At 37.3% G+C, this 27,312-nt stretch overlaps 1 protein-coding gene across 3 annotated transcripts; it reads right to left on the bottom strand.

Moving 5' to 3' along the window:
* Positions 1-271: 271 nt before the first annotated feature.
* LOC137962374 (probable DNA primase large subunit) lies at positions 272-26,627 on the bottom strand. 3 transcript variants are annotated; one of them, XR_011115122.1, is made up of 21 exons: positions 26,455-26,627; positions 26,232-26,293; positions 26,031-26,134; positions 25,594-25,675; positions 25,451-25,510; positions 23,766-23,823; positions 19,891-19,910; positions 19,686-19,769; positions 19,198-19,262; positions 10,186-10,234; positions 10,050-10,097; positions 9,880-9,972; positions 9,728-9,787; positions 9,010-9,069; positions 2,166-2,240; positions 2,007-2,092; positions 1,352-1,445; positions 1,156-1,263; positions 1,005-1,069; positions 446-848; positions 272-320 (listed from the first exon to the last, which is right to left on the bottom strand). XR_011115122.1 is itself a non-coding variant. In XM_068809199.1 (20 exons), exons 1-19 carry the CDS (start codon positions 26,585-26,587, stop codon positions 1,052-1,054), a joined length of 1,359 nt encoding a protein of 452 aa, XP_068665300.1. In that variant the 5' UTR covers positions 26,588-26,627; the 3' UTR covers positions 327-848; positions 1,005-1,051. The 3 variants fall into 3 exon arrangements, 2 of the variants coding, with proteins under 2 accessions (XP_068665300.1, XP_068665301.1); XM_068809199.1 differs by lacking the exon at positions 272-320 and having other exon boundaries at positions 327-848; XM_068809200.1 differs by lacking the exon at positions 272-320 and having other exon boundaries at positions 327-848; positions 9,880-9,969.
* Positions 26,628-27,312: the final 685 nt, after the last annotated feature.

Raw genomic sequence — 27,312 nt, 5'->3', positions numbered from 1 at the left:
CACCTTGAAACAAACCTATATAAATCTTATGATCTTTCTTAGTGCTTACATTTTTTCTTTTTTTCACAATTATTATTATTATTCTTATTAATTTAAAATTAGAACGTCTCAAGACTGTTTCTTTACTGAACCTCTGAGCTGCGAGAGAAGAGATTCACTAAAAAAGTATCAGTGATCCAGTGAAGGGGACCACCCACACCGGTGGAATGGGAGGCCAGTGTACTTTCAAAGAAGACCAAACTCCTGTGTAAGGAGATAACATACCTTTGAAGTACTGCTTAGGCAGAAAATATCCCCATGCAGTGGTGGGTCGTTTTCACCTGGAAACGATTAGAGTTGAAGACAATTTATTTACTAAACTATACAGAAAAATAAAATAAAAAAATTAACCACTACAGGAGTTCTGAAACAAGTTAAGCTTTTCAGTTGTACTTCAGTAAAATACCACCACATGCATTGACAACTTGGTCGATATAAAGGACCATCAAGCGATGGCCGTTCGCAGCCTGGTGAATGGACGTTTACGTGGATTGCACTTGGTGGAGGCTTTCACATGATCCAGCGCATTGATATTCTCCAATATTTGTTTGCTCTGTAGCGAAAGCTGTCAGTTACTGGAACCCTGAACCTTTATCACTTTTACATTTACGATTACATTACAGTCATGTCCAAGCATCGTGCTACAAAGAATAATGATATTAATAATAATATCAAGGACAAGTTTTTCTAAAATTGGAAACCTCTAGATGAACAAAATCCAAGTTGCGTTCTTCCTTTCAACTGTAATCAAGCTTGTCATGGTTATGAGAACCCCCTCCATTTCTAGCCAGATCCTGCCTCGGTAATTCCTAATATGGCAATGGTGAACCAGTAACAAAATGTCAGTAATGCTGTGAGGGCAAAACCATAGCTTAGCAACTGGATGTAAACCAGGATAAATTGGTCTGATTTTTTTGGTTGTTGTAGCGAGAATTCTCTAGTAACCAGATATAGATGAAATTCACCTTAGGTGTAAAGAGATCGACTCCACAGGCCTCAAATATTTGGCTATTTATGTTGTGGTCTGGGTCTGCGTAAGAAGTTATTTCGTACACTTGTCAGACCAGAAATCTGCCAATATCGAAGAGATCCTAACGAATATCTATCTATCTATACCTTTGACTGCAGGACTTTCTGGCTTTCACTGAAATACTGGTTTGGATGATTGATCCCACTATCACATGATGTTGCATGAACAGCCTCAAATGTCAAAGTGCACGCTAACTGAATTTTTGCCATAGAATAAGACATTAAATATGCTTAATTCTGAACCACGACAAAAGCAAAAGAAACAAGGATAAGAAATAAATACTTGATAGTGCCGATTTCGGGCTTTGTCTATTATGTCATCCACTGCACGACCACCAACTCCCATTTTCCCAAGGGCAGCTCGCAAATTATCCTCACTTTCAATTAACAACAAGATATGTCAAACATCTGTCAGCCTCCATATGCATTTCAGAAGCGACAAAATGATCAAATTATTGTCAACTAATTCCTTGTACATGGCAAGTCCGGAGTTTTGTGAGGGCTATAGGAAATTGGGGCAGTTTCTCCCAAATGACTAGCCAAATCAATGTGAGACTATTCTCATATTAGAGCTCAATCAGACACCTGGCCTAAACTGTGGAACATCCACAGAATTGTAAGACTTTCCCCACCAACAAGGGTTATCACCAAGTAACTTTGGGGATTGGGTGTAACTGGTAGCCATTACTTAATTTAGTGAGTTACATGACTGAACTCACTGACAGCTCTATCTTAATGTCATTAAGAAACTAAGCTCCTACAGACAATTTTAGGATAACAAACAGGTAGTAACCCTTTAAAAAACTTTCTTACATTTCATTTAGGCTTATTACTAGGAAAAATTAGGGTCTTCTTGAGTGTATATGGAGGATGATACGTCTGATCTTCCCTAGTTAAAAATGCTTGAACAGGAAGCCTAGCTGGGTTAAAAATTTGACCTGAAATGCCGGTAGGGACAACCATGGTGATCCCCCGCACCAGGAGTTGATGAGATAATCTTTTGACAGGAATAAGGTGTATAGTCCTGATGCATCAAAAGAAGTAATGTCACTATCAGAATACAATTTACAACAACCAGAAGTGGAATGGTTCCTTACAGTTCTCTTCCCCTCTTTTCCATAATTATGGCGTATGTTATATGCATACTCCTTGTCAAACCTCTCTGCTCCAGCCTACAAGAAAATGATAGTAACAGTAATGATGATATTTACCTTTTTAAGAAGATAATAGCAGTATTCATTATAAACAGATGACTAGTAGATAGTCTGTCAAATGTCGGAATAAAGAGGTTAAGAAATAGAAAGAAACAGAAGACTTTTTATTTTCTGAATGAATTAGAGTAGATTTATTAGGTCCTATGTAATACAGAAACAACAATAAAATTCGATTAACAGTGCTAAAAGAAATATTGGCAGAGTATGGTCTGCTGTCTGACCAATGGAGGACTTGGATGCAGCTAATGGCATCCACTATGGAAACTCCTTAATATTCAAAGCTCTGTGCGCCAGACTAAGAAGATGATATGCAATCACAATAACCTTTTTGAATTACATTGTAGAAAAATTAAGGACAAAAATGACAATAAATATTATTCTTAGTTTTGAAATAAAGTTTATCTTTCTCAAAAAATTATAACAATATTTATAAGAAATAGATATGCACTCCAAAAAAGGAACATAACTGGTTCAGTAAGGAGACAAAATATATCATATTCTCCAAAGCAATAACAACAATCAATTGAAAAATAATGAAAAGGGAGCGGAGCATGGTCTTCATTCCAGCCAACAGTTAGCTGTAACCTAACTGGTTAAAGAAACTGAAAATTAACAAAATTGCCACCTCTATTATACTTACTATATTATATCGAACACATGACCATTAAATCTACTTAATCCTTTAATGTTTAGTAAATAAAAAATGGAATCTTGAAATCAACATAAACAGCGGAAGAGAGGGGTTAGGAATACAGAAGTGAGAGTAAGAACTCAAACCAAAGCCATTGGAAAGTGTCTGATAATCTTAGTTATATGGTCTAACAAGTCTGCATCTGAACTATGACTACAACATGTGTGACAAAAAATTACTTTTGACTCGAAGCAATCATCACAGTGAAGAAATAAATCATGAGTAGTGCTTTTACCCGTGCACAGCCAAAATTGTCAGAAAGTGATTGTATGCAAGATCATCAAGTTCTTTTCCCTGTTGGCTGTATTTGGGTTCACAAATCATTTTCCTCCTTCCTGCTGACTCATATGGCAGGTTTACTAAGGACACCCTTAGTAAGTTTTTCCCACGATACCCCTCTTCATTTTCAATCTTCCCCTTCAAACACTAATAAAATCCCCTTAATTGAGCACCATTTGGTCTAAGGAAACCATATACTTGGACTATTTTAAATCTCTCTTATAGAATCATCTACTGATGTCTACTGTTGAATTTGTTGTATTTTAGCTGTATTTGTTGCCTACCTTAATGAAATTCCCATCATTTTCAAAAAATTAAACCTACTGATGTCATTCTTAGATTTTCTCTGACAATTACATTTCTGGCTTTGACTTCTTAGTTGGATGCAGTGTGTACACTGAACATACCCAAACATCTCAAATGGTCTCTTAATCGTAATGGATCTCATTATTTTTAGATCTAATTTGGCTTACCAAGCTTGTTAGTATATCCATGTTAGCATATTCTGATTTCTGCCCCACTAATCCTCTGCAAAAATGCTACTTTTTTACTTCCCACCACAACTGAATATGTCAGTATCTGGAAAATGATACTCTTGCATACCAGACCTCAAAGGCTAGGTTTTATGACCTGCAAACCTGCTTGGTGGCACATATCCAAATACAGTGGTTTTTTTCTGCTTTCATTTGTCACATGCATCAAATAGTAAATTTTCCTTCTTTTAAACAGCGTAGAAAAATGAAGAGCAATATTGATGTTTCCATGGAAGATGCTTCGTATTTAGTAAACCTTTCTATAGACTGAAACAATCTCCAGATGTATTTTTAGCTAATAGTTATGGCATGATATTTAACTTATTGTTATTATCTATACCATGCAGTTGAGTACATTTCACTGTATCAATGAAATGTATAGTTCACAAGTTGCATACGCAGAGCATAGCTGTTCTCAGACAACATAAAATAGAATCATAGACCAAACAAATACTAATTGAAGGAGTAAAAAATCTGAAATAACTTTGCCCAAAATTCAAAATAATTTGGGTGGGGACACCAGAATCCCCATCGGGCCCCAATTGCTGGGGAGACAACTATACCCATAGGGCCCCAGTGGACCCACCAATTATGGTTGAAATCATTTTTTATAATTTTTTTATTTTATTTTATTTTTAGTTTATCTTTCTTGATTTTACTGGATTTGATCAGATATTTTCTCTATTTTCAATTTTAAATTTCAATTTTACTTATTTATAGGTTGTAACAGGATGTTGAATTCAGTTTTAAAGATGAATTAGTAAAATCCTTGCTTATTTTTGTGTGCCTGCATACCTGTGTGCTTTCAATTCTTATTGTTAATTTTGAAGCTTGGCCAATCGGTGCAATCTACTTCACTGCTTTAGTGTCATTCTTTCATTTACCTTATTAGTCCGTACATTCTTGTCTTACATCTTTGTTGATTTGAATTTTGGCTTAGTCACAAAACGAGCCATTAACAAATTTAACAAACATAGAGTTTGTTTGGGCTTACTTGCAGGAACTCAATAGTACATGCATTTACATAGTGCTCGCATTATGTTGAGAAATGCATCATCCTCCATTATAGAAACCAAAGATAATACCCTCAAACACATTTTGAAACAACTCGGCACCATTAATGATAGGCTCATTGCCCTAGAAATTCAGTCAACCAAGGGAAAAGCCTTGTAGAAGCTAGGTCTCCTAGGGGTTATGATATCGAAGAGGATGACTTCCCTCATGCTCCTCCTCACATATTCCCTCTCATGCATCCTACCTCCAGCGCCATGAGGGACCCGAAGACAATTTGAAACACATAAAAGTCGAGGCCTCTGCATTTTATGGTCGTTTGGATCCATGGGTATTTTCCACATGGGTTTCGTGAGATTGACCGTTTTTTCGAGTGGTACGAACTATCTGAGGATAGGAAGGTTAGGTTTGCCAAAATGAAGTTAACTGCCACTATTCGCTAGAAGGCGCGAACCTCCTATTACACATTGGGAAGAAATAAAGCTCAAATTACAGACTAAATACCTTTGCTACTCCTATTGAAGCACTCTCTTAGATTAGTGGCACAGTCTTAAGCAGGGAAATAAGTTTGTCGCCGAATACATCACTTAATTTGATGAGTTTCAGATGCGTTGTTCCGTCATCGAGGATGAGGTGATCACTTTGAGTCGATTTAGAAAAGGCCTCAATGATGATCTTAGGCGTGAAATGCTACTTCAAGGTGTCGTAACGATGGAGGATACTTATGCACTTGCACATAATTACGAGTTAGCTCCAAGTTCCCGCCTACACGTAAGATTGACACCCATTTGACGCCTTTTAGGTCCTCCACCATCAATTTGCAAGTCCTAGGAAGTCCATATTAGGAGCACCCCTTCCGAGAGTGAATCACATTTTGGAACCCCCTATATCTGGAATAGGGAAAGACGTATCCAAATATAATTCTAGAATTTTGTGTCACAAATGCCAAGGATTTGGTCACATTGCATCCAATTGTAGTACTCGGGCCCTTCTCATTGAGGATCAAGAGTCACCATAGAATGATAAGGAGAATATGGAGTACAAGCCTGACCTTGCTGATTTTGATATGCTAGAAGAAATAAATGAGGACAATTCTGCCAATCTAAGTTGTATCAGGTCTACCACCACTTCCATTCCCAGAACGAATGTTGGCCGGTGCGTGTCGACTCAGCCCAAAGAGTATAATGACTTGCATTGGATTACTATATTCCATACTTACATTAAGTGTGGTGAAAAGGGCTGTAAAGTCATCAAGGATAGCGGCAATAGCATCAATGCAATATCGTCCAACACTGTTACCCACCTAGGCCTTGAGACCGTTCCACACCCCAAACTTTATCGAGTTTCATGGGTCGATGACACTTCTATTTTAGTTGAAGGATGATGTCTGCCCCCCATTCAATTCCTTGAGTACAAGGAAAATATCTGGTGTGATGTGATCACCATAGATGTGGGCCATATTATTCTAGGCCGATCGTGGCTTTACGATTTGGACGTCATCATTTATGGGCGCTAGAACATTTGCTCTTTTGTGTTTAAAGGGAAAACTATCCACCTCAAGCAACTGCCACCTAAGCCCGTCATATAGGGTAAGGGACAAGTGAATTCTCAAAAATATAAAAAATACACTTCAGTAGTCCCAAGGATTTGGAGCAAGAAATCCTGCATGAATATCCAGTTTTTGTTGTGGTAGCTTGCGAGGCACCTGTGCATTTCTCTGAAGATCCTCCACCAGAGGTGGAGTCCATTTTACACAACTTCCAAGATATTTTCCCCAAGATCTTCCAAATGCGCAGCCTCCTATGCATGATATCCAATATGCTATCAATTTGGTTCCATGAGCCACATTGCCGAACCTATCACATTATTGAATGAATCCCTTTGAACATGGTGAGCTACAACGACAGGTAAATGAGCTTCTACAAAAGGGATTTATCAGGGAAAGCCTCAGCCTTTGTGTTGTGCCAGCCTTACTCACACTAAAAAAGGATGTCACCTGGAGAATATGTGTGAATAGAAGGACCATCAACAAAATCACTGTGAAGTACCACTTCCGGATTCCCCAATTAGATGATATGACAGACATGTTGATGGGAGCCATTATCTTTTCCAAGATTGCCCTCAAAAGCGGTTACCATCAAATTCGGATCCGCCCGGGTGACGAATGGAAGACAACCTTCAAACCAAAAGATGGACTATATGAGTAGAGATGGTCATGCCATTTAGACTGTCGAATGCACCCATTATGACACAAATTCTTCGACTATTCCTTGGCAAGTTTTTAGTAGTCTATTTTGATGATATCCTTATCTATAGTCAAACTAAAGACCAACATCTCAACCATCTCCGTCAAGTTTGCCACACACTATGAAAGGAGAAACTTTATACTAATCTTCAGAAACGCTACTTTTTACAGATAAAGTGGTGTCTTGGGTTTTGTCGCCACTCTTGCTGGTATCACTGCAGATCCCTCAAAAGTAAAAGCAATTGTTGAGTGGCTGGAACCTTCTACCATTCATGAGTTTCATAGCTTTCATGGCTTAGCCACTTTTTATCGATGATTTATCAAGGGGTTCAGTTCCATCATGGCAACCATCACAGATTGCATGAAGAAAGGAGAGTTCTCGTGGTTTAAAGTTGCCTCTCACGCTATCCAAGAAATTAAGAAATGTATGACAAAGGCACTTGTTATGAGATTACCTGATTTTTCTAAGGTTTTTGAAGTTGAATGCGATGCATCAAGTATCGGAATAGGTGGAGTAATGAGTAAGGAACGACATCCAATCACGTATTTTAGTGAAAAACTTAACAACGCCAAACAAAAGTACTCGACTTATGATAAGGAATTCTGTATGGTTGTACAAGCTTTACGTTATTGGCATCACAATCTCCTTCCACATGAATTTGTCTTATACACTGATCACAAAGCCTTCCAATATCTCAATTCTCAAAAGAAACTTAATTCTAGGCATGGGCAATGGGTTGAGTACCTATAAGCATACTCTTTTGTCTTGAAGCACCAATCCGAAAGTGTGAATAAAGTGGCGGATGCCCTCCGTTGCAAGATTAGCTTGCTGTTTGTTGTGAGTGTGCAAGTTACCGGTTTTGAGAAGATCATAGATGACTATGCTTCCTGCCCTAACTTTGTTAAAGTATACACTGAATTGCGAGAGGGACAACAACGCCTTATCGATGACTTTTACCTCTAGGATGACTGTTTATTTCGAGCAGATAAGCTATGCGTTCCCTGTACATCAATGTGAGACTTTTTGGTTTGGGAACTCCGTGCGGAAGGACTCGAGGGACATTTTGGGCGAAATAAAACGATTGAGGAGGTGGAAAGTCAATTTTATTGGCCGAGTTTAAAAGGGATGTCGCAAAACTGGTTGGATAGTGTAGGACATGTCAATTAGGTAAACATAAGAAAAAAAAAACACTAGGTTATATACACCCCTACCAATCCCTTCATGGCCCTGGCAAGACCTCAACATCGACTTTGTCTTAGGTCTACCACAGACCTTTAGGAAAAATGACTCTATCTTTGTTGTGGTAGATCGTTTTTCCATGACGGTTCATTTTTTTTATTTTTTAAGAAAAAATGACTCAACGTATAGGATTTTATTTTAATTTTTTTATTTAATTTAATTTTTAGTTTATCTTTCCTAAATTTACTAGTTTTGATCTAACAGTGATCTTATTTATTATGAATTTTAAATTTCAATTTTATTTTTAGTTTATCTTTCTTGCTTTTATTGGATTTGATAAGATAGTTGTCTTCTCTATTTTGAATTTTAAATTTCAATTTTAGTTATTTATAGGTTGTAACAGGATGTATTCGTTTGCTTTTCTTCGTTATAAAATCAACACCATTTAAAAAAGAAAAGAAAAAAGAGGATGTTGAATTCAGTTTTGAAGATGAATTAATAAAATCCCTATTTTTGGTCTCTCCCTCTCTCCCTCCCTCCCTCCCCTTGCTTCTTCTTCCCCTTCTTCTTTCTTCTCTATTCTTCTATTTCTCATCCCAAACTCTCCTTTCTTCCTCTCTATTTTCTTCCTTTCTCTTTCTAATTCCAGCAATTAACCGACATTCGGATATGACAATTAAAATCGCACTTTGTTCCGCATCACATTTATATGCAAAATTGTCAGAAAAGATACGATGGAACATTAAAAGTTAAGTACAATAACTAGCTAACATCAAATTTTGGCATACCTTCTTAGAGAATTCTGCTTTCCAAAATGCAAGAGCATCTTCCAACTTCAAACCAACACCCTATATACAAAAAGAAACAACAATCTTATGCCAAACCAAATTCACATCATACCATATGTAAAGAAAGCATATTCACTGATAATGCACACATGGTTTCTATGACCAACTTAAATAACTCAATCATCTGAGTGGTATGAAAATAGGCCATGAAGCCTCTGAATGACACATTGAGGCTATTGTAAGTGCCATAGCTTTTCACTGTGTGCAATTTAACCATTTCTTTTTTCCAACTTTACGGTATGTCCTCATCATTTAAAAAAAAAAAAAACTTTAAGGTCTTAAATCCCCAACATTGTAGAGCTCACAAGTGATCAGCTTGTAGAATTCACAAATTTGAAGCTTGAAGTTGGATCAATTGTACATATTACTCTTCACTTTCCTTAAAACTTTGACACAATGCACTTACAACCATTGCGTTTCAATTAGTTTACCTTGTGTTCGACAGTATCATCATAATCTAATTACAAACAATTTTTGGAATGTAAATCAGAAGCAAGACATGCACTAGGGAACAACAAATAACTGGCAGTCTTAAGTGTAATAGCTATATAAGTAATATCCACAACTATGACTTGATATGTATATTTTTTTTAAAAGAACTAGGGTTTAATAAATTGGAAAGGAAGTTGAAGGAGAACAGGTGATTCAGGAATGTTGCCTTGAGAAAAAGACCCAATTGCATCCTTCCCCCATGCTTCAAGTGGTGGTCCTCTCTTAGCTGCACACATAGATAGCAAGTTAAAGAATAACAAGTAAGAGAAATTGCCATAACTTGGTATTGTGAGCAAAGCTGATACTCAAGCCTCATACCCTCTCAAACAAGTGTCTCATGCAAAGTGGGAAAGAGCTATTAGCTACTTGATTGATTTCCTCTAGTGATATCTCAGCAAACTCCTTTGCCTGCTGCATGTAAATAATTACACAAGCAATGGATACTGGGAAAATGACACAGTTAGAATTCTTTGAACTTAAGGAGATACCTGAGTATAGTCAGGACCAAGATAAATTGTGCTCAGTGATTCAACGATCTATCGGGGAAGAAACAATAAATGGTTACAATGACACGGACATAATATTTTATTACAACATCCACTAGAGTTTTGATTCAAAACTTACAGGAGTCAACCTATCCTTTTCTTGTGTTTGGATTGTGAACATCCACTTTCTGCAAAAGAATATGACAATACATGAAGAATTGATATGTGAGACCACATTTTTCTTTGCTCCAATAGCAAATTTTTAGATGCAACAATAAATTCTGGTATGAACTAATTGCACGCTTTATGAAACAATCAACGATTGGGTCCAATTACAGGTCACAAACAAGGATACACTTACAGAGAACATAGAGATCAGGTTTCCCTTCTTACAAGACAGATAACTCTTAAGATCTTGAGTATCTTGTAAAAACACAAACTATTCATATGCAAGCAAAATGGTAATAAGGAGGTCTTCAAATCTAAGCATTCAAGACAATTGTTGTTAAGAAATGAGCAGCGGGGTATTTTGGTAAATTTACATTGTTGGAGGTCTCATGTCTCATATTTTCATATCATCTTTTTCAACACATTGAATTGTATCTATGGTTTAATTGTCATGTATTTAGAGTATGTATTGTAGGAGGTATAAAGAGTTAAGTGGGTTTAAGTATAGAGGGGTATTTTTTTAATTAACATCATTTGGGCATAGCCCCCAAGGAGGCTGATTTGACATCTCCATCTCAGCCCTGTCTCTTCTTTCTTCACTCTCTTCTTAATTCCTCGCTTCCTCTTATTCAATTTTTAGGTTTTGCATGGTATCAGAGCACTAATCTTGGTTGGAAGCCTTCAATCTTCATCCTTCTTCATCTATTAAAGTCAGCGACTTCTCCAAAAGGGGGATTTTTTGGAGGTTTGTATCCGTGGTGAAAAAAAGTTGACTCTTTCTTCTCTTTTCTGCCACATCCTCCTAGGTTGATGGCCTCTACTGCCTATTGAGCAGTCTGCATGATTGATTACTGCCTTAGAAGGTTTCTGCCTTAGACGGATTTGATCCAACTACCCTGCGCACAGCCTCAACACTGTGGTTTTCGGACTGCATCACCCTTTGAAAGCTGACATCAGCCCTATTCTTGATGATTTGAGTCTTGATTTGACTTGTTTTGATTGAAATTGAATTGTTGGGTGATTATTGGCTGGTGCATATTACTGTTTACCCTAACCCTAATCTGTTAGAAGAGGGGCCTACCTTCCTTGTGATCTAGAATTGTTGATAGATGAGTTAATTGCTGGGTTGTGTATTTTTTGAGGTATTTATGGAAGATTCCGGTGAAGTTTATACACCCTTAAGGGAATCAATGAACATTGAGGGAAAGGAATCCATTGTGATTACTATTGAGAAATTGTGTAGACAAAATTATCTCAGTTGGTCAAAGCTTGTACTTGTGTATCTGAAAGCTAGAAAGAAATTGAAATTTATAAGAGATGATCCTCCAATGCCTCCAAATGAAGATTGGGAAGCAGAGGATAGTCAAGTTATGACTTGGCTAATGAACAGTGTTGAGGAATCAAATTATGAACTGTGGGATTGTTAAAGAAATGTGGTTGTCTCTTGAATCATTGTATGCACATGAGAGTAATTTGTCTTGTGTCTACGAGTTGCATGCCAAATTTTTTAGTCTTAAGTGATAGACCAATCACAGAGCACTACAATGCTTTCTAGGGTTATGGCAGGAGATAAATGTGTATCACCCTTTTACTACTGATGAGGATGAACTAAGAAAATAGTATGGTTAGTTACTTGTGGCCAGATTTTTTAAAGGTCTAGGGTCTGAATTTGATGCATTAAGGGCAAAGGGCTTGCTTTTGATGATGTGTTTCTTCTTTCCACTACTTTTAATCGATAATGTGTGCTGAAAATGTTGTGGTCTCCAAAGGACGAAATACTATTAAATCTACTGATGCTTTTGCATCTAATATTGTTAGCTATTCAAAATCTTATAGAGGAAGAGGCGTTGGTGGTAGAGGGAGAGAACAAGATGGCATAGGTAGGGATCGAGGCAGGAATGATGGTAAGTCTGAAAAGAAATGCAATCACTGTGGTCAATCCAACCATTTTTCAGATAAGTGTTGGGCTAAATTTGGTAAGCCCACATGGGCACTCTATTGTTCATGAGGGTGTTGAGAATTCTATTGTACAAGGGGTGCTTGATGAGATGCAACAACTTGCTTAGCATATAGCTCAGTTGACAGTTGCATATACATCAGCATCCATAGCTCAGCCTTCTAGTCCCACAACTACCTTGGTTGATTCAGGTACATTTCCCTTTTATGTGCACCCTTCATCCACCTGGGTCCTAAACTCAGGGGCCAGTACACATACATCAGGTATGTCTTCTTTGTTTTCAGATTTAAAACAGTCTTCATCCATTAAACATGTTACCTTAGTTGATGGGTCATTATCCTCAGTTCAAGGAATTGGCACCTTATGGGGGGGGGGGGGGGGGAGGGGGGTGGTTATTCAATATGAATCAGGAGATGAAGTTTACTTAGGTCATTCAAAGAAACCGTTAGTGGTGCACAAGTGCCAGTTTCATCTGAAAGACGTAGGTTATCAGGATGAAGCCTCTCCAGGCTTAAAACGTGGAATTAGGAATCTGCCCATATTTGCGAGTCATCCAATTGAAGCCATTGGGACGCTCGAATTTTTTTTTCTCGAGAGAGAGAAGAATGGCTCCCGCTTTGTGCAAGGTTTCTCAATTGTCCTTTCTAGTGGTTCAACCTTCCAACCAGTGCCGTCCAACCCGGGCGCTGTCGGTTATGAACCTTCCAACGTGTTTAGGCATACATGTTCTATTTTAAGTATATTATTACAAGTTATTCCTTCTCTTGTTTTGGTTGTATTTCTCATTTTGGGGCACTAACACTAGAAATTGTCTTCCAGTGTACTTGAACTCGTCCATACTAACACCCAACTTAAAGTTGAAGTTGAATTAGATCATTCAAGTGAATTTGAATTTGAATTTGAAGTTGAAGTAGTTGTAAATGTTGACTAATTCCCCCTTAGTTCCATCTTCTTTCCTATCTCCACAACAAGTTTTGTTTGTTCCTAAATTTCCTATGAAGCTATTGTCTATTAGTCAACTTACCAAGTCTATGAATTGTTCCTTAACTTTCTATCCTTCACATTGTGTCTTTCAGGATTTCATGACAAGGAACATGATTGCTTCCATGAGTGAGAAGAGTGGATTGTACTATCTGGAGGGTGACTTGCAATAGAATAAATTACAAGCCTTGAATACTACAATATCACCTCTACGGTGGCACCACCAGTTAGGTCATCCTTCTCCAACCAAACTAATTCAACTATTTCTAAAATCTCCTTTTATCCTTTCTATTCGGTGTGAGTCTTGCCGGTTGGGCAAGCATCATCAGACACTATTTCCTTCAAATCAGTCCAAGAGTAGTCGAGTATTTGATATTATTCACTCAGATGTGTGGGGTCCATGTCCAATCACTATATTTAGTTATAAATATTTACTTTCATTCATTAATGACTTTAGTAGATGTACTGTGGTCTATCTCCTACAGGAGAAATCAGATTTTTTTATGTATTCCAACAATTTTATGCTGAAATAAACAATTAGTTTGATGTCTCAATTCGTGTGCTTCGTGTTGATAATGGCTTGGAATTCATGAATCACAAATATGATTTATTCTGTCAAAGTAAGGGGATCACCGATCAATCATCCTGTGTATTTACTCCACAACAAAATGGCGTTGTTGAGTGTAAAAATCGTCATTTGTTAAAGGTAACTTGTACCATACTTTTGCATATGAATGTCCCTAAACCATACTGAGGTGATGTAGGTCTTTACTACATTTTTCTCATTAAAAGGATGTCTTCACCTGTCTTGTCGAGGATGTTCCTGGTCTATCTTTTGGTACTTTTGTTAAGAAACCACTGCAAGTATATCAGAAACGATGAGCAACTCCAACACAATCCACTCCTTCACTCGTACTAGACCATGAACCTCCTTCGTCTTGTGATCCAGAGGTAAGTGACCTAAACCTTCCTATTGCTCTTCGAAAAGGTGTTCGTAAAGGTACTCGATATCCTCTATCGAATTTTGTTTCTTTTGATTCTCTATTTGAAAGTACAAACAATTTGCCTTGTTATTGTCTTCTTGAACCATTCCTTCTTCTATGCAGGATGCCCTTTCATCTCCTCTATGGAAGTAAGCTATGGATGTTAAGACGGAAGCACTGTTGGACAAAGGCACATGGAAGTAATGTGAATTACCCCCTAGTGCTATAGTTGTTGGATGTAGATGGATCTACATGGTGAAATATAAGGCAAATGGGTCAGTTGAGCATTACAAACTTTGGCTTTTAGCCAAGAGCTACACACAGACTTAAGTGTTGATGTCTTCGAGGCTCTCCTATAAGTCAGTTGTCATCTGTCCAGATTTTGATTTCTATAGCAGTTAATCAAGGGTGGAAGTTGTATCAACTGGATATTAAAAACGCATTCTTGTATGGAGATCTCGATAAAGAGGTGCATATGGAACAACCTCCTGGATCTATTGCTCAAGAGGAGACTGACAAAATATGTGGACTAAAGAAAGCTATGTATGGTCTCAAACAAAGCCCTCGAGTACGGTTTAAGAAGTTTAATCAAGTAGTCATGTCTATTGGTTTTTCTAGAAGTCATTGTGACCACTCTTTTTGTAATGAAAAGATCTTCTGGTATTATCGTGCTTCTTGTGTATGTTGATGATATCATCCTATTTGATAGTGATGTTGCTAGTATTGAGGAGGTAAAGACACATTTGGGAAAATATTTTCAAAATAAAGACCTTGGTTCTTTAAGATACTTTATGGACATTAAAGTAGCTAGATGCAAGACAGGTCTTATATTGACATTTTGGCTAGTCATTTTGGGATGGGCCTTGGACCTAACTTCACATGGTATCAGAGCGGGTACCCATAAAAAGAAGGCCTACACCTTAAATTATCAACTTGTAGAGCCACAAAAGAGGGTCTACACCTAAATTATCCACTTGTAGAGCCACAAAAGCGTGAGGGGGAGTGTTAAGGAATAGTCCTACATGGATTAGTGAGAACAAAGCTCATGAGTTTATTAGTTGGGAAAGAGGTTTCCTAAGTTGGCTAGTCATTTTGGGATGGGCCTTGGACCCAACTTCACATGTCACACGTGCTGAAGGAGTATGGGTTGTAAGGTGCTAAACTTGTTGATACTCCGATGGAGATAGGACTTGATCACCATGATGGTCAAAGCGATGAACTTAATGATAAGACTGTTTATCGCAAGTTAGTTGGTAAACTTATTTATGCTACTGTTACTCATTCTGACATATCATTTGCTATCAGTGTGGTAAGCCAATTTATGGATTGTCCTCGAAAGAGTCATTTCGAGGTAGCAAAGAGAATCCTCAGATATTTGAAATGTCACCTAGTAAGATTGAAGCATTTTCTTATGCAAATTAATTAGGCTCCAAACTTGATAGGAAATCTACCACAGACTACTGTCTTTTTGGAAGGAAACTTGATAACTTGGAAGAGCAAGAAGTAGAATTTGTAGCTAGATCAAGTTCTGAAGTTGAGTATCGAGCCATAGCTCATACTGTTAGCGAGCTGATGTGGGTAAGGTTTGTGGTAAGAGAATTAGGGTTGGGCAAGGATAAACCCATGACTATGTATTGCGATAATCAGACAACTATCTTCATTGCAGGAATCATATATGACATATTGAAGTGGACTATCACTTCAATCGAGATGCTGTCACTAGGGAGCAAATTAGAGATGTCTTTACCAAATCTCTTGGTAAAAGAGAATTTAAAGTCTTTAGTAACAAGTTGGGTCTAATGAATATATATGTCTTGGCTTGAGGGGGGGGGGTTATGAAATGAGTAGAAGGGTATTTTGGTAATTTTACATTGTTAGAGGTCTCATGTCTCAAATTTTGTTCAGCACATTGCATAGTATTTATGGTTTAATTTTCATGTATTTTGAGTATGTATTGTAGAAGGTGAAAGGTGTTAAATGGTTTTTAAGTATAGAGGGGCATTTAGCTAATACTTGGGCTAAATTAGGTGTTTCACTCCAACACCTTGTTGTGGAGGAAAACCTTATTTAGCTAGGTATTGTACTCTTTACTCATTTAATAACTTATACATCTTCATTCAAAAAAAAAGTATAGAAGGGCCTTTTTGTAATTATCATCATTATCACTTAATAAATATTGGGGTTCGAGCATGACCCCCAAGGAGGCTGATTTGACATATTCTATGCTGAAAATGGTAGATCGCTCAAGTTTTGGGACGACTTGTGGATAGGGCCGGAACCCCTGCAGACTGCATTCAGAAGTCTTTTCCTTCTCACGACTCACAGAGAAATATCAGTAGCAGAAGCTTTTGAGGGGGGAGGGATGAGCCTCCATCCTAGAAGGGGTCTCTCAGAGAGTGAAGCATTGGAAGCTAGCCGATTGTTGGATCTAGTCGCTTCGTTTAAAATTCGTCCTTGGGAGGCTGACAAGCTCATTTGGTGGCCGGATAAAAAGGGTTCTTTCACGGTCTCATCGGCATACGGATTTTTAAACGGTAGTAATTTGGCTTGGAGGGAGAATGGGATCAATTTCGTATGGCGTTTATGTGCCCCTCCAAAGGTAAAATTCTTCATGTGGAGTGCCTGTCTAGGTAAAATCCTCTCGGCAGACGTATTGCAAAGAAGAGGCCACCCCTCTGTTGATCCCTTATGTCCTTTCTGTAACTCTGAGAATGAAACTATCAAACACATTCTACTACACTGCAATTTCTCTTGGAAGGTGTGGATAAGCATCCTTGGTAAGTTTGGGCTTCAATTCTGCATGGCGGCGGATTTCCTCATTTTTAGTAAAATCACTCTTGGGTACCTCTATGCCGCGTCTTAGAAAGATGATGCTCTCTGCCTGTTCCAGTTTCATCCTGTGGGGGCTTTGGAATGAGCGAAATAGAAGACGATTTGATGCAAAAAGTGAATCTGTAGACCGGGTTGCGGACAGAGTGGTGGGTCACATATCTACTTGGCTTTTAACAAGGAAAGCATTTTCTCCCTATTTGGGTTTCTCCATTCGTGAAAATTGGAGAAACTTGGCTTTGATACACATTGGAAAAAAGCCTCCGGTCATGCAAGAATGGACTCCTCCAACTCTTGGTTATCTCAAGCTAAATTTTGATGGTTCATCTCTTGGCAATCCTAGTATTTCTGGTTATGGTGGAGTAATTTCAGATCATTCCGGTAATCAGCTCTTCACGTATGCGGGCCCCCCTGGTATTTCTGACTCTACAAATGTAGAGTTACAGGCTCTCCTCTATGGTCTTCGTGTTTTCAAAGAAAGATGCAGTGGGCCCCTCCAAGTTGAAGGGGATTCTAAAGTGGTGATTGGATGGTGTGAGAGAGTGTCTTCTCCTCCGTGGAGACATTGGGATACATTTAAGGAAATTTTAAATATTACCTCAATTGTTTCTTGTTGTTGGACTCACATTCCGAGATCCACAAATTCAGCAGCAGATGTTCTTGCTAGGTAGGGAGCTAACCTACAATCACTGGTTGTAAGGGAAATGCTCCCTCAAACTTTGTAATTTTCTTCTGTTTTATTAATACATCTTTTTTTTTTTTAAAAAAAGGAGGCTGATTTGACGTCTCCATCTCAGCCCTTCCTCTTCTCTCTTCTCAATTCTTCTTTCCTCTTATTCAATTTTTAGATTTTTTAATGACATATCCATGATTCAAGCCAAGTATTCGGCATTTACATGTCTAGTACATGCAATATTCCCAATAAAGTTGGGTACAAGTGCTAGGAATTAGACACCCTAATTCCAAACTAGCGAGAACAATAATAATAAATGTAGAAGAAGAAAAACAAGCACGAAGAAAGACACAAGATTTATAAAGGTTCGCTTCAAGGTGAGACTACGTCCTGTCTTCCACCGCTGCAATAATTCACTATGAAGATGAAATAGTTTATAGGAGAAATCGCTTCTCTAACCTCTCAAAGTTGCAACTGATGATCATTCTCAGTGATGAATAATAAACCCTAATAGCAACGCCCCAAATATAAGAGAAAACTAGGGCAACCGCAATACAAGAGTAAAATTCCCAAACTGTCCTTAATGAAACAGCAGTTAATATATTGTGGACCTAGCGGGGGCTCCGCCCCTGGACCCCCGGGGAGGGGAGCTCCCCACCTCCCTTCCAACCCCCACAACGACCTTACCGCGAAGGTCGATCCGCATACCAACTCAACGTAAGGCGTTAATTAGGCTCTACAACTAAACAACAAGTTCATCCAAAAATTACTACCTGAAGTTTGGAGACCTTTTTCGTAAATAATAATTACAGGATTTTCTTGACTTTAACCTATGTGGATTATTTCCACCAACATTCTCCCTCATATTCAGGTCTCAACAAAGATGCATGGGCCTAAGACATGGACAACATAATTAGGATCCAAACTAAATGAGGGCATGCACTAGGCCTTACAGAATAAACGCCCTACCTTAATACCATGTTAAAGAAGTGTCTAGGTCCATTCCAAAATGCCAAGCCAAACTTAAGGAAGACTTTTCCCAACTGATAACTACAAAAAATTTCTGATTAATGTTTTTCCGATTATTCCTACTAACAACTGGGATAAAAATTCAGAAGACAAATAAGCAAATTGGTGCATAGCATTCCAATTGCATAAACCAAGCTCAGGCAATTGGTGTGCAATAAATATTGCAGTCATGCAATGGGGTACTAGCAGGTGGACTTAAACCATGCTAGCATTAGAGATTGTTTGCACTGGATTCAGGCCCCCCCAAGTCAGATCAGACAGCGATGACAAAGCAATTGGAGTTAAATAGAGGACATTTCCCCAACAAGGTTTAGCCAGGCCCCAAGAGAAGTTGGACAATTGATTTCCTGAACACATATTAAGACCCGTATAGGAAACAAATAATGACTCTTTACTACTTCAACAATGCACTGATTTACTGAGTTCAAGTATATGAAGCAAATGGTCCAAGTTTCTACTTTCAAATCATTTCATAATGCAGACAAACAAATACATGATCTAAGTGGAGATATGACAAAGCTCCGAAATTACCTGTTTGTTAGAACCAGAGCTTTAGAAAGATGGCTGCGAAATTGTGTCACAACAAGGGATACAACCTGAAACAATGAAAACGATTAAGAAATAGTGATAACAAAAGAAGAAATTTGTAAAGTAAATAGATTGAAGAAGACCTAAGGAGAAAAGAGAAGAAATAAGAGGAAGAGAGGTCAGCAATGTACAGCCTACTTGATCGGGAAGAACAAGTCGACCCCCAATCTCTTTATTAATCTCACTTAAGTGATAATTTACAACTGGACAGAAATGCACCTCAGAAGTGGACTTATACATCAATGAATAAAAAGGAATAAAGCAAAGAGGAAATTACAATTTAAACCACACAAACCATAGACCAATATTTGGACAATCTTAACTGCAATATTACAGATCTATCAACACATAAAATTACCGAAACGACTTGTAACAAAGTTAAAAAGGCAACATTAGTAATAAAATCACTGAGCAAATTAACCGTTGCTTACCTGGTTCATGGCAACATATGCATAACCTTTAAGCAGGAATACACGACGACCTGCGACAAGTTCTGAGACTTCCTCGAATGGCACCTTTATACAAGTAGAACCCGGGGAGATAAGCAAACCTCACAACTAACTCGTTTGTGAAAATCTTCTGTAAATAATCAGAAGTTGCAAAGCAACACCTAATGAAAAATAACGAAAGACGGACCTTGAAAAAGATGGCGTCACCTGCAAAAGACAGAAGTCTTTAACAGTCATATATGTAGACCAATAACAAGAGTTTGAGAATGTTGTCATTATTGAAATGGCAATTCTACTAATATTTTCCACTCAAATGCTCTTGTTTAGCTCAGTCTTTTTCCTAAATGAACAGATCCATCAAAAGATCAAGTTAACGCACTAGTAACAGAAATAGGAAACACAGTGACAAATTTATTGCTTAAAAATTAAGAAACAGATGGGGAACATTGTGAAACTTCTATGAGGAACTGAGCAAATATATAAAAAACAATTTAGGAATTTTGTAGGAAGTAGACAAAAATCGAACCAGAAACATTCCTATATGCTCTACGAAAATGGACAAAATAGTTAATTCTAATTCTTATTGACAAAATTATATAAGAAAGTTAAAATTTTAATTGGTTATAGTAGATTTTACTTAATTAAACAATTTATTTGAATCCAACACTTTAATTGTTTCGTTTTTAAACACTTAGTTTTGGGACACATATATGGTCTGTAATTTTCTTATGAAGTTTCAAGTAGTTTCTGATGAAAATTAATGCAAGTTTCCTGTGAGAGTTTAGGAAGCATTTAAGAAAAGTTTGTAAAACTTTTCCCTTAAAATTTAAGATAAGTTTCACTTTGGATTCTGAAATGAATTTCTGGGAAAAATGAGTTTCCTATCCTCACGAAGAGTTCATATCAACTAGTAACAATGGTTCTCACTAATATGATTGTTAGTTACCCATCAAACATACCAAAAGCTCCAAAGTTAATGGAATGTGGAAGGCTAAACTCTTAAACCTATTACATATTAGGTTAACCCAACTCGAACACCCATGACTTAGATTAGGTTTATCATAGTAATGCACCATGCATTTGTGCTAAACACTATTATAAAACCTAGAGTGGACTGGCTGGTTGATCCAGGTTCAACCAGACCAGATGCCTTGTCCAGGTTGCATGTTTGCAAAACCCAAGGGGAAGCTGAAATCCAGCTGACCCGGTAAGGTCAAACCCCTATGACCCAGCAAGCTAGTTGAATCAACCTTAATAAAAATAAAAATCGATAAAGATCGAGATTTGAGACAGAAGGGGGTTGATTTAGTTCCCTCACTTTCCCTTTCACTCCCCTCTCTAGACTTTGGAAGCATTGTGAGCAAATTCTTCTCTAAATCGCTACAACAGAAGAGCTTCAAGTTTCCCATCTGGAAGTAATCTTAGCCCAGCTCCATCAGCCCTTTCCACATCTCCAGGTTGGTGATCTCGATGCGGAATCCCCAATAACCGTGCAGTGTCACGCCCATGGTTGAGGAAGGATTATTTACAACAACCCTTGATTATCGATCCTTTGTAAATATATACAGTGTAGACATAGTCATCCTTCTGAAATCCAGAAAAATAGTTAAAAAGTTGCCTATTTTACATATAGATGCTCTAAGACAATATTAAATCACTTTACTTGTAATGCACTTCACTATCCTTGTTCAATAGTGTTATTAGTTGAGGTATGCGTGTAATTTACTTCTTGCATCATAAATGAAGAAAACTGGATTCATGTAGATCGAAACTCGACAAACATCTTATGGTGCTCTTCCATCTCTCCACTTCTCTTCTCCTCTCTCTTTCTTCTTCTTTCTCATAGAAGACTTACGGTTTCCATATCTTTCTCACGCCTTTCTACCTCTATTTCTAGCCTAGATATGAAGCCCAAGATGTGTCATGTTTAACACTTTAAAGACATAAAACTTTATGACAGAGGGGGACCCACATTTTTTTAAGGGGATAGATAGAAAGATGATTTTTTATTTTATTTATTTTTTTGGAATGTTGATTACACAGACACTCCCCTCCCCAATCTTTGGTGAGACTTGAACCTATGACCTCTCACTATAAACACCCTCATATGACCATTAAGCCAAAGGCCCAAGTCACAATAGAAAGATGTAGTTAATAAGGTGTTGGTCAAAACAAACTGTTGGAAGAACCAATTTTGGTAATTGTCTGAGCAAAACTCATCTCATCATGGAGTAACTGCCAGCTAACAAAGAGAGTGACAAAGGTCTTGGGCCTTATTAAGTAAGTCTCTAGCATCACAAATGCAAAAGCCAACATCTGCCATATAATGACAGAGGAGTTCTTTCAATAACTAGAAGGCCTGAGAGGCGTCTATAAATGTTTTAACTTCAACAGTGCAACAAGATCTGGTTTGAATGAATAATAGCAAAAGTCCTGAGTAAATGACCATTATCTCGCCTTTATTTACAAAGATAAAACACCTCATAACCAGTTGGCCCAGGATTATTCATACAGATGCCATCAATTAAGTTTATAGGATGCAACAGGAATCAGTTGAGAGGGTGATGTAGCCTTAGATGGTGATTCAAGAGAAGAACAGTATGATCCAACAGAAGAAGAATAAGAGTCACCCCATGCAAAATAATTTAGAAAATTTGCTAAGATAGCAAAAAAAGCAAATGGGATAGAAAACATAATTCTTATAATCTATAAGGTTTCATAATTAATTTTTTTATTCTTAAAATTTTCCTAGTTTTTGAAAGTTGTCTTTTTTTATTAAGTGTTTTCTAATTAAGAAAGTGTCTTTCCTAGGAAGTTTATTCTTTGATTTTTAGCTTTAAATGTTTCCTGATTCACTTTGATAAGAAATTTTCTATTTTGTAATAGATTTTCTTGTTGTGTGTTTCCTAGTTTTATACTAACACTTTCAGTTATTGGGAGCTTTTACTTTCAGTTATTAGACTCTAGAAGAGGTTAGTTGTTGTACCTGTCTAATATAGATAAATAAAATCCTAAAAGCATGTAGAGGTCTAGTTTTAGTAAGTTTCTATGTAAAATTTCCACATGAAGAGGCTATAAAGAAACCCTCTCCATCCCTTGGACAAAACATCTTATTTTGGTCAAAACATCTTATTTTGGTTTAACTTGTAAAAGCTTTTGCTAATCCTTTAAAAGGTCAAGTGACAAGCCTAGCACCAAACAGATTCATAACTTATTCATGAATACTTTTTAGTGCAATTTTGGCACTACTGTTTTTCATACTTCCTATGGCTACAGTGCAAGTAAAACTTTGTCACATTTTGGACCAGAAACCAAACCCGGCAATTACTTCATCACCAAACTGGGGTCTGAGTGAATATCTGCATGAATACTTGCCCAAAAGAGAGTTTCAAATGTTCGCTAAGAGTACCAAATAAAACTTGTTAAAGGAGATGGTGGCATTATATGTAAGTAAGTGAGTGAGTGGCATAAGATGTAATTATGTAATAACTTAAATTCCTTTCTTTACTCATGTATTAGGTGTTTTTACCCTCACAAACTATAAATAAGAGGTAAGGGGGAGAGCTCTATACGTGTTCTTGATTCCCCTTGAAAAACCCTAACTTCTTGCTACATTCATCCCCTCTCTTCTCCTCTCTGTGCTCTTTTCGCTCTCCTTTCTCTCTTCTCCGGTCTTCTCCTCCTTCAATCTAGACCTTCTAGTGATGGAACCTTAGAACCTAAAAACTCTTCTAAATTGACTTTCCAATTGATGTCACACAAATGAACTTCTATTTAACATTGCAGGACAATAAAAAAAGAAAAGCACAAAAATCAAGATGAAGACACTGACTTTTTTATTTCATATTTTTTAAGCCAATATTGTGATAGTCAGGCCCATGCTTCTCAAGGAATGGACAACATCATCACAGGTTGATCCCAGTATGACACAAATAATGCACAACGAGGAAATAACTACATGCATGCCTACAAGTTACATTTCTTCTTTTAGGTAAGATAAACACAAGGGAGAAGAAAAAGAGTGAAAGCACCCATTCAACACATATTTTAAAGAGTACTTACTATTGGGGATAGGCTGCCCAATGGAATGTGCAACTTGGACTAATTTTTCCCTCACACTCTGCATAGAAGAATTAGTAATTAGCCCAAAAAATCATCAATGAAAGTTAAACTAGACCTTGGGTACAAGACTGAGAAAGGAAAAACTATTATTTTTGTTAAAGAATAGTCTAGTGAGTACAAAAATCTTGGGTCTATTAGTTGATAAAGAGATTTCCTAACTTGACTAGTCATTTTAGGATGAGCATCCCAACCTCAAATGATATCAAAGTAGGTGCTCAGATGTGGGCTTCGTCCTAAACAGCCCATGTGTAGGAACCACAAAAAATGACTTACAAATGAGGGAGAATGTTAAAGAATAGCGCAACATGGATTAGTGAGTACAAAGATTTTGGGTTTATTAGTTGAGAAAGAGGTTTTCTAACTTAACTGGTCATTTTGGGATGGGATTTGGTTCCAAACTTCACAATTTTTAAATGGCATACATTTATTACTTGAGATATTCTGCAACAGTTTCTTTTCCTTAGAAGGTAATAGCATTGTATTCGAAAGATAACATTGTACACAAAACATCATTTAAAAGATAATAGGAAGTGTTGGATGCAAGGATTAAAAAATCGAGCATCTTAACTGATAAAAAATCAATCTATGTTCTTTTTTATACTACTATACATAGTAATCTCAGAAAAGAAATGGAGATCAACATGGAAGATTTGGAAGTATGGACCTTCATTTTATTTTTATTTTTTGAAGAAATAAGAGTCTGCACCTAAAGCTCATTATTCTCATCATTAAAAAAAAGAAATCTGAGCCCAAAGCTCATACTGATGAAAATGGACACTTGAGTAACAGAATAGCAATCACCTTTTCCATAATAGACAGATTCTACAGCATTTTTAGCTGCTAGGGGGATAATAAAGTGCATTCTGTTTTGGCAGAGTCACAGATAATGGGCAAGATGGGGGAACCCAGAAGCTAGTTGTAAGTACTTGCAGTTCGTAAGTGGCCCTTTGAACTGGCTTTTCAACAAGGGAGCATTGCCAATAAGCAAAAACTAGAGTAGCTTAATAATAAGAAACCCGAAATCTAATATATGCTGCTAGAAATTGTAATTCTCATTTAGTAAGGAAAGAAAGGGTGGTCAGTTACACTCACCCACTTGAAAAATTCTGCATCATTCCCACCCCTGATATATTAATAATTACACTCCCCTGCCAATTTCAAATTTTCATTAAACTGATCCCCTTCCACACTTTTTTGGTAAAAAGCACTCTTAACTCAATCTGAAAAAAAAAATAGTAAAAGAGGAAATCCCACTGCTTCCCTCCCTCTCCATTTGCCAAATCATTGCTAGTAAGCCTTGTTATTAGATATTTGTGTTTCTAGGACTTTTGAGCATGATTCAAGTCTCCATTTGGGGAGACAACCATCCATATCTTAAGACTTGCATATCAAGTACTCAATTCTCAATGAATCTTCCAATTGGTAACACCATTTTCATGTCTATAAAATTGATAAAACAAGCTAAAAGAGGAATGGGCTTAGGATACGATAGATTGGAGCAAACGAAACAGGTTCATCTATCTAACACCAACAAAGACGGGATAAGCTACAATGATGACAGAGACGACAACGGTAATGATGGCGAAGATGGTGATGGTAATTTTACAATGTCAAGATGCACTCACCTCAAATTCTGCACGACTTAAAGCTTTGTATGAGAGGTTGAATTCACTCATCAACACCCGCTGCCAAAAAATAACCAAATAAGAAAATCAAAGAGAAGAATTTGTGAGAAGCAACAAATTCTGTTCAAGATATCTGAACATACTTGAGCATCATGATTCTCAACCCGAAAACGGTATCGGAAGAGTGTAGTCTCCATGGAAAGAAACCATTTCCTCAGATCCTCCCTGCGGTTTTAAAGGAGACAAAGACTGAAAAAGTGAATCCACAGCAGGGAAAGAAGGACAACAAGCATCATCAGAAACTCATAAGATTTTATGTACTATCGCTTCAAAAAGCTCATAGATCCATAGCAGATACCCATTGGCATTCGTGCCAATTAGAGGAATAGAATTGGAGAACGAGGAATTCAGATCATCTTAGGGATCGCAGCACCTTGAGCATCACTTAATCTTGGTTTTGGTGCATATCGTTGATGCATGGTTAGTATTATAGACGGAACACATTATCTTAATCATACAAAATAGCAGAAAAAAGGTATCACCGTGATAAAAAAAAACGAAGCGACAAGCAAAACCTTACGTTCTGCAGTACACAAGACGGAGAACAAAATGCGAGATTATGTCCTTATTAAGTGCCTGAGAGTTGTTCTGAAGCCTCATATGTGTTCTCCATAGCTCGTTCACCTCATCAGAGAAAAACATCGAGTACCTTAGGAGACAAAACACAACCAAAAGTACAGAAAACTAAAATTTAGTGCATCTTTTGAGATAAGAAGCTTACCAACTTTTCCATTTCCTTCGGATTTTTGCCACGGGATAATCCATCCGAGATCCCCTTAAGAACTGCATCGTATTGATAAAACAAGAAATATCACTAGAGGACCAGAATTTTTCCGAAATCTCAACATTAAGAGGCCGTTACTCTCAAATCAGTAAGCTTTCCGGTCCAGGAATGATCATAAACCTCAAATTGCATTAGAAATGTTGAATGAGATGGATCGTACCTCGGAGACGATCAATGGCATAAAGCTCGAAATCGTCAAGTCTTACTTCTAGCTGCGGGGCGGAACGGTAGAGTGAGAGAGTCGGGACGATCTCCGGCGCCGCGATTTTCCTGTGAGAAGGAATAAACTCCATTTCATCCGAGTCCCGAGGATAGCAAGGAAACTAGCGAGATTTCATCCTTCGGTATAGTTATGGACACGGAAGGGAACTTTTGGCGGGAAAACATGTTGTCTGCCGCAAGTGGGCCAGGTGAGCGAAGAAGATCAAAAGTCACGATCTCATCTGAATTGTGTATCCACTATCGAACGGACGAGATGTCAGCTAATCATTGGCAAAGCAGAGGCGTCTCATTGATCATTATCTCCTTCTATGAATTCGCTTGCCGTGCTGTGCTGGACTTATCAAGCATGAGATTTGGATTCTCTTCAAAATGCTATCGTTCTCCTGCCTCCGTCGGGAACCGTTTAATAGTAGTTAGCAAGCGCGCAGAGAAACCCTTTGTTTTCTTGTTAGTTTTAAATCCTGGCGATCTCTCGCGTCTCGGCTTCTCGTCGTGTAAAGAAGATTTTATAATATACCAGATAAGTTATTATCTAATAAATAATTTAATGTAATAATAAAATATATTAATATAATAATTAATTGAATAAAAAATTTTATTAATAAATTAAGATAGATTATACTTTAGTTTAAATTAATACAATAATTACGTATGAAAATTAACTGGTATACTGATTAATTATAAAAATAGATAAATAAAAGCAAACAAAAATAATATTAATTAATATAATAATAAATATATTTAATAACAAAGATAGATTTTTATGCTCGTTTAAATTAATTATATATTTTCACAA

Source organism: Aristolochia californica, unplaced genomic scaffold, assembly GCF_029961685.1.
Source record: "Aristolochia californica isolate CCGP_79_NKW_82.1479 unplaced genomic scaffold, dmAriCali1.0.hap1 SCAF_4, whole genome shotgun sequence".
In the NCBI taxonomy this organism is placed as follows: Eukaryota; Viridiplantae; Streptophyta; class Magnoliopsida; order Piperales; family Aristolochiaceae; genus Aristolochia; species Aristolochia californica.
This window is presented reverse-complemented; position numbering and strand designations above follow the sequence as displayed.